We start from the raw sequence: 10,160 nt of genomic DNA on the forward strand, positions 1-10,160 counted from the left end.
GCCACACAGGAGCTGGGCGGAGGAGGGAGGTTGCTGCTATTTCAGGCTTGGTAGTGGGAACGTGAAGGCTGCCAGGTTCCAAAGAGAAGAAATCCAAGCCCCATTTCAGGGAGCAGCACTTATTTCAGGGAAAGACTGCCCAGATTATCCTTTCCTTCTCTGTCCCACCCAACCCTTGCACTGCCCAAAACACTGGCCATTGTTTTATCTTTCCCCTTGTCTCCTGGCAAGAAGCAGTGGATGTTTCAATAAAACTCACAGAGCATGCTCCTTTTTGCAGTTTGGGGCAGGTGTTTACAGGTTTCCCGTGGAGCATGGATCCTTACCGTTGGAGGGCTGACTGCTATTTCCCAGTGCATTTCTGAGAAAATGCGAATGCGTGTGTGGGTTTTACTGATGCCAGCATGTGTTTCTATGTGCCTGTTGTGTCTTTGTGGCCTACCTGCCTATTACTCAGGGTGTGGGCCACAGACAAGCAGCATCGGCAGAGCCGAGAGCTTGAGAAATATGGCATGTCTGACCCCATCCAAGACCTACTGAGCCAGAATCTGCAGTCTATGCTTCTTGTGCACATCAAAGTTTAACAAGCCTGGCACCCGTGTGTGAGGGAGCCAGGACAGCGTGCAATCTATGGAGGTGAAAGGGTCAGGGCTAAGCAGACAGGCATGTCTGCATTCCAAATCTGGGTGTTTGCAGGCACGTTTGTGTGTGTCTCTGTACGTGAATGAGATGTGTCTCTTGTTCAAAGGGAGAAGCGTTTCCTGAGGGCTGACTATATAGACAGGCACCCTGTAAGTTCTTCACGCGATTATTTATATCCTCTGCCTCATTTGATTTTTAATAAAGGCCTCGGGTGAAGCAGAGAGTGAGATTGATTTGTGTTGAAAGCCTTACAAATATGCACACTCTTTGACCCAGTATATTTCACTTCATCTGAGCGTCTATCTGAGCAGGAGAACCCGAAATAAAGCAAAAATGATTCACATGTAAGGATTTACACATACACCGACTTTACAATAGGAACCAAGAACTGGGAGCACCTGGTTTGTCCAGTGGAGTTACAGAAATGATGATATAACCCTGAAGTGAGCAACACTATGGCCATTAGCTGAGTTCAGCTAAACAGTGTTTCCTGGGCAACCCCTCCATGCCAAGTGCATGCCCTGGAGAAGGTTGACAGAGCCCACAAACACGGCCCCTGCTCTCATAAAGATCTAGATATTTATGAAGTTTGTATAACATTGGGAGATTGTGTTATAACATAAACCAGAAAAGAGGATATGAAATTATAGGTACAGCATAGTCATAATCAAGGGGGAAAACGCACTTGAACGAGAAAGAACAAGCCACACCTTCCCTCCAGACAGGGAGGGGGGAGGAGGAAAATGACTTTCCTGGATGCTAGTCCTATTAAAGCCTTGCCTTGTTTTCTGTATAAACTGTTTCTTATTCCCCATAGATTGCAAGAGTCACAATTTGAAAGGAACAAAAGGCATACTTTGTGAAATAGCGTTAACACTAGCTCCTTTGTGGGGAGCTTTGCAAATTATGGGCAGTTTAGGAAAATGTTTCTCTTTCTCTGAGCCGATTTAGGCTATGCATTATCTGAGAACTGTTTATCCTTCAGGGCCTGTGTGTCATAGGAATAAGTCTGCCTGCCTATCACTTGATCCAACTGATGCTCACTGGACATTTGGAAAAATAAAGATGATTGTCGACAAGTCACAGCAGATAGAATGTTCAAAAGGACGAATTCTGTTATGTCAATGCTCACTCTGGATTATTTTGGGAAACTTGGAATGCCAAAGACCTCACTAGACCACCCTGCTGCACCCTTCTCTCACCTCCCACAAGGGTTATTCCCCAGACTCAGGGAAATGCGTTGCCAGGGGCATGCCCCCGTGTCACCTTGTAGGGGAAGGAGAGTGAGCCCTGGAAGGAGATAAACGCCTGGGTTATACGTAGAACACATGCTGAAAAGGCAATGGCAGGTTTTTTTTCTGTTGATTGCTACTTATCTAATTTTTGACAATGATCACTCAAAAAAAATTAAGCTCTTACCAATGAATTAAAAAATATTTAGAGTCCAGAAATAACACTGGATTCCCCATTTCTTTTTTTAAGACTGTTTTTTTTCTAAAAAAAGAGCAGAGTTAGGTTCACAGAAAAATTAAGAGGAAAATACAGAGATTTCCCATGTACCCCTCACACCCACATATGACCCCACTATCAACACCCCCCTCCGGAGTGGTGAATATTCCATTGTCTGGATGTACTATCATTTATTTATTCATTCACCTGCTGAAGGACATCTTGGTTGCTTCCAAGTTTTGGTAATTATGAATAAAGTTGCTATACATATCTGTGTGCAGTTTTTTTGTGTGGCTGTAAGTTTTCAACTACGTTGGGTAAATACAAAGGAGTGTGACTGCTGAATTGTAGAGTAGGAGTATGTTTAGCTTTGTAAGAAACTGCCATATTGTTTTCCCAAGTGGTTGTACCAGTTTGTATTCCCACCAGGAAATAATGAGGGTTCCTGTTGCTCCACATCTTTTTTAGCCTTTGCTGCCATCAGGGTTCTGCATTTTGGCCACTCTCCTAGGTGTGTAGTGGTATCTCACTGATCTTTTTATTTGCATTTCCCTGATGACATGTGATGGGGAGCCTCTTTTCACATGCTTATTTACCATCCGTACATCTTCTTTGCCGAGGTCTCTGTTAAAGTCTTTGGACCATTTTTTTTTTTTAAACCCGGGTGGTTTGTTTTCTTACTGTTGAGTTGTGGCTGTGAATTTTGGACAACAGTCCTTCATCAGATGTGTCTTTTGCAAATAGTTTCTCCCACTCTGTGGCTTGTCTTATTCTCTTGACCTTGCCTTTCAAAGAGTAGTTTTCAGTTTTAATGAATTTTTGGGTAATGATGACTTATTCTAATCATCCTTAGGTGAGGTTCCCTGGGAAACAGTCTCAGAGGCAGATGGTTATGTGCAGAGGTTTTCTGGGGAGTAGTCTGAGGAGCAACACATGTGAAAGGTAAAAGAAGCATGGCTGGAAAGAGGGAGAAGTGGAATTGTGATGAAGTTGCAACAAAGTCTCAGCCAACTTCATGAGGAGCGCAGGAGTGAGGAGGGACCTTCAGTGTCCCTAACTGAACAAGGGAGCTAGGCCTTTGAACCCCTACATCAACTAGTCAGTGGATACAGATTGCCCTGGGAACGAGGTGTAACCTTGGGTGAAGCAGCTCACTTCGGCCTGGGTAACTCCCAGGGAGGGACTGAGCTGTGAGTGTCAGCAGCCAACGCTCCCTCCCGGCACCTGAAGGCATGAGTACCTCAGCCCTAAAAGGGGATCTGGACAGCACATCACGGCACCCACTCTATAATCTGAAAAAAAATAAACTTGAAAAGAAAGAGAAAGAGCATGGGGCTTGGAGATAAAGGATACTCAGCTCCACCACTGACTTACTGAATGATCTTGGGCAATTCTTCTCTTGGGGCCTCAATTCCCCATCTGTACTTTAAGAGGGTGTTACAGGACAGACTACCTTTGACATTCTAGTTGCAGCTAATTGGGACACCCATAAGTCACAATAGCCAGGTAAGTAGGTGCCCTGGAAGCTGACCACACAACTACAGAGGATGGGCTGGGGTGAGGCCAAAAGGCTGAGGAGAACCTAGAATTATAGGGAGTTCATAGAACTCGATGGGTGGCCCATCCTACCAGAGCTTTCCCTCAAAGTGCTTCTGTGAATCATTAGTTTGTATAAAAGCAGAACCAAGTGGGACTTTAAAGGGCAGCTAGATCATCCATTCATTATACAAATGAGGAGTCAAAGAGCTTGTCCAACGTCACTGACTGAGTCAGCAGCAGAATTAGGAATCAACCTCGGTTATTCAAACGTGGCCAAGTGATTTCTCAATATCCATGTTTCCTGTACCTTGAGTCAAGGTTTGTTTTGGTTGGAAGACAGAGATACCCCCTCAAGCTAACTTCTCTGAAAGGAGAACCTCTTTGAAAAGAGTCAGACTAGAAAGAAGTGATTTGAGCACAGCCCACGACAGTGGCCGTAAGACAGGCTTAAAATGTGTCCAGAGTATTGGAGGGGCAGACGCTCTCTTAGCACAGTACGGTCAGAATTAAGGGACCCATGGAATAAAACCATATTCCTTCATATAAAACTTGGGAGTCTTTCAGGGAAAAATTAACCTTGTGTTTCAAATATTTGATTTTAGATAAGCTGAGAGTAAGCTTGAGCTAGAGTGGAAGACACTCTTATGCCTGCCAAAAAAGATGGGTTTCTCCTTCCCCTCTTCTCAGCCATCACCGATCCATCACCCAGAATCAACAGACACTGAAGACTGAGTTCACCCTCCTCCACCAAACACTGAAAGCATATGCAAGAGAAAATGGCTTAACATTAGTGGACCTGGAGAGGGAAAACAATCTATTCATCCGTGGTATTCTTGTAGTGAGGTTTCCGGTTCTTCTCCTTTCATTTCCCACTTCCATCCCCACCCAAACATGGACTAGAGACAAACACTTCCATGTGGGATCCATGGTGAAATGAGGCATCACATAGAACTCAAGGACAGGAAATGAAATGAAGCCATACAGTGGACTGAAACTGGTCTCCAAACAGTGTTCAGGACTGTAGTATTCATGTCGTCAACAAATTCCAAATGGTGGTGGCTTAACACAACAAGAATTTATTTCTTGCTCACGTCATAGTCCCAGGCAAGTGGGGAGGAGAGGCCGTGATCCATAACGAAACTCAGGCTCCCAGGCTCCTTCCAGCTACACCGCTTTCCAGGTCCTTGGTCCAGAATTGGAACACATCAGTCCCACTCACTTCATTGACCAGAACTCAATCGTATAGCTACACTCAACTGGAAAGGAAGATGGAAAATTCAATCTAGCTGTGTGCCCAGGAAAAAGCTAAGACTGTGAATATTGGTGGACACTAGGGTTAGTTATCTTTAGGTCTCTCTCTCTCTTGCTGTAGTCTCTCTTCTCTGCTTCAAACCCAGTTTATTCTTTTTCTCTACATTCCAGATTTCTGCTTTCTTAGCTCCAACTGCCTGAGCCACCGGGCCAGCCCAACCAGTCCCATTTTCAATCCCTTTTCTCTACAGGAAGCCATCATCTCATATTTGGTGTGTATCGTTTGGTATATACTCATAAACAGCTTGCTATTTTGTGTGATTCTTAAATATATACAATACTTTATACTAATCTTTATGTCAGTGATATGATTTCCCCAACAAACTGTTTTTGTGATATGTCTCCATGTGGACTCATGCAAATTTACTTTAATTTTTCTACAGCATATCGAGGTATGCAAATTTAACCGTTTCACAAAGGAGTGCCATTTAGGTTGGTTTCAGTTCCTGATTCTTTGGAACAATCTTGTAATAAAGATCCTAATATGTGTATTAGGCTCTCATTGGCAAATGTTTATTGTTGCCTACATTTCTGGAAGGAAAATTCCTAAATGATAGCTTATGTGCATTTTCAGTTTTATTAGGCATAAACAATCATTCTTCTAAGTGGCTGTCCCAATTATATGCCTATCAGCACACTTTCAAAGTCTCTGAGAGTTTATATTAGAGGCTTTTTTAAAAAAAGATTTTATTGGGGAAGGGGAATAGGACTTTATTGGGGAACAGTGTGTACTTCCAGGACTTTTTCCAAGTCAAGTTGTTGTCCTTTCAGTCTTAGCTGTGGAGGGTGCCCTTCAGCTTCAAGTTGTTGTCCTTTCAGTCTTAGTTGTGGAGGGCACAGATCAGCTCCAGGTCCAGTTGCCATTGCTAGTTGCAGGGGGCACAGCCGACCATCCCTTGTGGGAATCGAACCGGCAACCTTGTGGTTGAGAGCCCACCGGCCCATGTGGGAATCGAACCGGCAGCCTTTGGCATTAGGAGCACGGAGCTCTAACCGCCTGAGCCACCGGGCCGGCCCTATATTATAGACTTTTAATTCTTACCATTCCGATGGATGAAAAATGATGTTTCTGGTTGTTTTAATTGGCTATTCCTGATAACTAGTGAGGTTGAAGGTCTTCTATGCGATATTAACCATCTATTATAATAATACCTCTTTTTTGATTGCTTATCTATTCATTTTCCTTTTTTTCTAAGAGCTTGATTTTCTTCCTGATATGTAGAAATCCTTCACATGTTTTTCATTCTGTTTCTTTGTCTGTTATAATTATCCCAAATATTTACTTCAAAGCTATTATTTATCTTTTAACTCTTTGGGGTTTATAATTTTTTACGTTGATGTAGTCAAATTTTCGGCCATTTTCTTAATTTTTTTGTGCCTCGCTTAAAAAAGCCTTTTTACCCGAGATAAGTCTAGCTCTTATTGAGTGCCTCCTGTATGACAATCACTGGGCTATTCATTTCACATGTTATCACCTCTAGTTCTCATAACAACAGAATTGGCATTGCTGTTATCGTTCCCATCTTATAGTTGACAAAACTGAAGCTCAGTGGGACAAAATCACTTGCCCAACATTATAGAGCCAGTAATCTACAGATACAGGATTTAAACCCATATCTGCTTGACTCCAAACTCTCTCTTCTTTCTACTTCACAGGTTTTTGGAGAAACCCTATGCATGCAGATGTTTCATTCTTCACCTCACCCATCATACTTGTAGACTCAATGAGTCAAGGAAGATAGAAATGTAGAGAAAACTTTGTACATTTATTTGTTCATTAACCAACAGACATTTCCTTTTGTGTGCCAAGCCTCATGTTGGATGCTGGGCATACATAGATAAAACAGGTCAAAGCTTAGACCCCAAGGAAGGATTGGTTACAAAGCTACATCTTCATCAAGTACTCTCATTTTCTCCACGCTTCGGGGTGGGGGTGGGGCAGGAATCCCCAGACCGCAGATACCAGGAAATCATAATGTTTTTGAACTGATAAAAATAAATTTGTGGAAAGAAAATAAAACAGAGCCTCAGCACAGGAACAATCCAAATGCCCCTTCCATCTTTCCCATTCTGCCACCACGCCCTAAGTCCCTTGGGATAGAGTGCAAGAGAGCATGGTGCTGGAATAGTTGAAACAATACTGGTCTTTCATCTAGGAATCCAGAACAAATTCAGGCTTTTCACTGACTCTCTGCTTTAGTCTTCCCTCTGGTAAAATCCGGGCATTGGGCCTCCAAATCTGTGTATCATACTAGGGTTGCCTGTGGGTACAGACAACCCAACCAAATGAGGCCACAACCATAGCAATACTCAATGCACATAGGACTTCAATCTTAAAAAGTACTTTCACAGTTAGTATCTCAGTGGATATTAGGTTGGTGCAAAAGTAATTGCGGTTTTTAATTGCAAAAACCGCAATTACTTTTGCACCAACCTAATGTAATTGTGTCCATTTTACAGATTAGGAAACTAAAGTTATGGAAGATACAGTCAGTTGCTCATAGTCATACAGTTAGTCAGAGGCAGAGATGATATTAAAAGATAGAACTCGTGCAGCCTTGTGCCATGGCTCCTTCCTCTTGGTTCATTCCAAGAATCCCTCCCTCCCAGGGCCCAGCACGACCAGTCACAAGTGACCCTGGAGACTTCCTGTTTAGAGAACAGGGAGTGAATACTGTTGAAGGGCAGAGGATCTGCTTGGTGGTGCGGGCTGCGGGGAGATGCTAAGCGTCCCCCTTTACATGGAAGGGCACAAAGAGTTTGAGGCTGTATTAGGATGGGGGGGGAATGTGGACTTGCCAGATCTTCTCCTTACCTCACACTGGCTTGACACATGAATTCCCACACATCCCCTTGCAGCACTTGAAACCGTTCAGGCAGTGGCTGTCATCCAGGCAGTCATCTTTGGGGTTGAGCATCTTACACTGGCCAGTGACTACTGGACAATTCTCAGGATTGACCTCAACTGGTGAGAAGAAAGCCACTACTCAGAGGGTTGGTTCCCTAGACACCATCCAAGCTCCCGTCCCCATCTCTATCTCATACATGGAAACCAGGTCCTCCCCTACCTCAGTACCCAAACAGAGTCAAGTGCATGTCTTGAAGAAGACTCCTTCCCACTGAGAAGGCTTCCAACAGTGTTGTAAATGTCTGATGGACAGATTGACTCATTGACTGACTGACTGCAGTCAATGAGTTGACTCATGGACTGGCCAATGGCGACTGGCTTACCTACTGACCAACTGAAAACCTGAGAAGACTGAGCTGGGAATGGACGAGGCCTGATTCTGCCCCATTATCCAGCCTAGTTCAGAGAAGGCCCCTTCACTTCTCCAAGATGCGTGTCCTCACGGTCAAATTTCCCTGGTCCCCCTTTCCAGGACTCTACTTCCTCACCTGGCTTTGATGGGTCTACAGGATCCAAGCATTTGATGCCACAGAGGTCCGGACAACATTTCTGCTTCTCTGGACACTGCCAGTCACTGTGGCACTGAGGGGGTTCATAGACAAGGCACATCGCCGGGTATATGAAGGGGCAGGCTCCATATTTAGTTTTTTCTGAAGGGTAAGAACAAAGGAAGGAGAAAGAGTTGATTCTGAGTCATGACCACAATCCTGGACAAGGAACCAGCTTCTCAGGAGGGGAGAGAAAACCTAACCCAGGTGGCTGACCCCAAAAGAATGGAAGGAGCAGTTAGGATTCCAGTTTTAAGGCGGGTGTGGGGCAGTGGCAAGCTCAGCCAAGCACTCAACCTAGAGCATGTCAATGGCCCAGGGAAGAAGATACGGATGGTGGTGTGCTGGCAGATGTTTTAAGAGGGAGGGAGATTTTGTAGCGTTCGCCAATTTCCATGGTGTAAATACTCCCCTCACAATTGATTTCAAGATACCAATGTGATGTCAACTAGCCCACAAAAGTCTTGAAAATTTACCAGTCAGCTATTGCAAGCTAGTATCAGCCAGTTCCAGGACCCAGCTGCATAGAGCTCATGGTTAGGTGTTCCTGGCCCAGGTAGAGGGAGAGATACACCCTGACTGGGAGGGATGCAGAGAGGGGCAGTGATAGCAGGAGAGACAACTCATCAGAGATTGAAAGAAAGAGAGCAGATCAACGATAAGTAAATAGGGAAAGAGAAAGTGACCATCAAAAAAGAACTAGTAAGAGAAAAAGAGAACAAGTTGGAAAATGATACAGATGGAGACGAAAAGAACCCGACAGAGAAAACGACCAAACAGTAGAGAAGGCACCGTAGAGAAAGAAACAGTAAGACAAGTGCTGGGGTCAACAGGTCCATTTGGTGAAAGGTGGGTTTCTGGGAGCTCAGAAACTCTCTTGGTTGAAATCTTCAGAGAGATGCTTGAAATTAGGGGCCATGGGCTGGACCACTGGAAATATGGCTTCCAGGTCAGCACCTGGGCTAAAAGGAAGAGGCCATGCTGAGAACCTGGATGGCCTGAGTCTGACTCACCTTTGCTAGCCCCTTCCACAAACCTCAACATCAGGATTCCGAGGGCCAGGAGCACCACAAAGGTGACCAGGCTGCTGGGCGTCATAGTGAGAGCAGGTAGGGCTGAGGTGGCCAGGGCCCGCTTTTGCCCTTATACCTCTCCCTGTGGGTGTGGCCCAACCAGAATGGTCTTGGCCCTCCCAGCTGCTATTTCATAAGCAGGAAACTCAGGCAAAGACAGTGACCTTGCCATGTAGAGTGTTGGTGGCTCTTTTCTGCTCTAAGCAAGAGCCTGGGGCCTAGGAAGGAAAATGTAGAACTTGGAGGGGAACGTATCACCAGAATGGCCAGGAGCCATTCACAAACACTTCAGAGAACCCTGAACCACCTGCCTTTGGGGTGAGAGGGGGAGGGGAAAGGGAGATTAAAGGGCAGAACGGAGGGACATGATGGAGCTTCTTAGAAACCTGGAACAATCAGTGAGGTGTGGCCCTTCAATGAGCCTTACTTTCCCACACTCCTGGACTCTTAGGGATTACCCAGAGTCCCTCCCTTCCATAAGCGTCAGCTGACACATTCACTCACTTTCTCCTGGCTTGTTTTGATATAATACCTGTCGTTCCAGGCACTGCGGGTCACAAAGGGGTTTCTCAAAGAGTCCTTGTTGAATAACAGGTGAAGTGGGGACAGCAATAAAAACCTCTTTGGGCCTAAGTCTTCCCAGCTGTGAGGCGGGGGTAATAACAACTGACCAGGTCACCGAGAAGGATT

The 10,160-nt window shown here is 44.9% G+C and overlaps 1 protein-coding gene across 1 annotated transcript; it reads right to left on the reverse strand.

Moving 5' to 3' along the window:
- Window positions 1-7,757: 7,757 nt before the first annotated feature.
- On the reverse strand, window positions 7,758-9,495 carry SLPI (secretory leukocyte peptidase inhibitor; the record flags this gene model as incomplete). Its single annotated transcript, XM_081033762.1, has 3 exons — window positions 7,758-7,906; window positions 8,338-8,499; window positions 9,411-9,495. 3 exons carry the CDS (start codon window positions 9,493-9,495, stop codon window positions 7,758-7,760), a joined length of 396 nt encoding a protein of 131 aa, XP_080889888.1.
- Between the last annotated feature and the right edge of the window lie 665 nt (window positions 9,496-10,160).

The sequence above is a fragment of the Rhinolophus hipposideros genome (genome assembly GCF_964194185.1).
Source record: "Rhinolophus hipposideros genome assembly, chromosome: 22".
In the NCBI taxonomy this organism is placed as follows: domain Eukaryota; kingdom Metazoa; phylum Chordata; class Mammalia; order Chiroptera; family Rhinolophidae; genus Rhinolophus; species Rhinolophus hipposideros.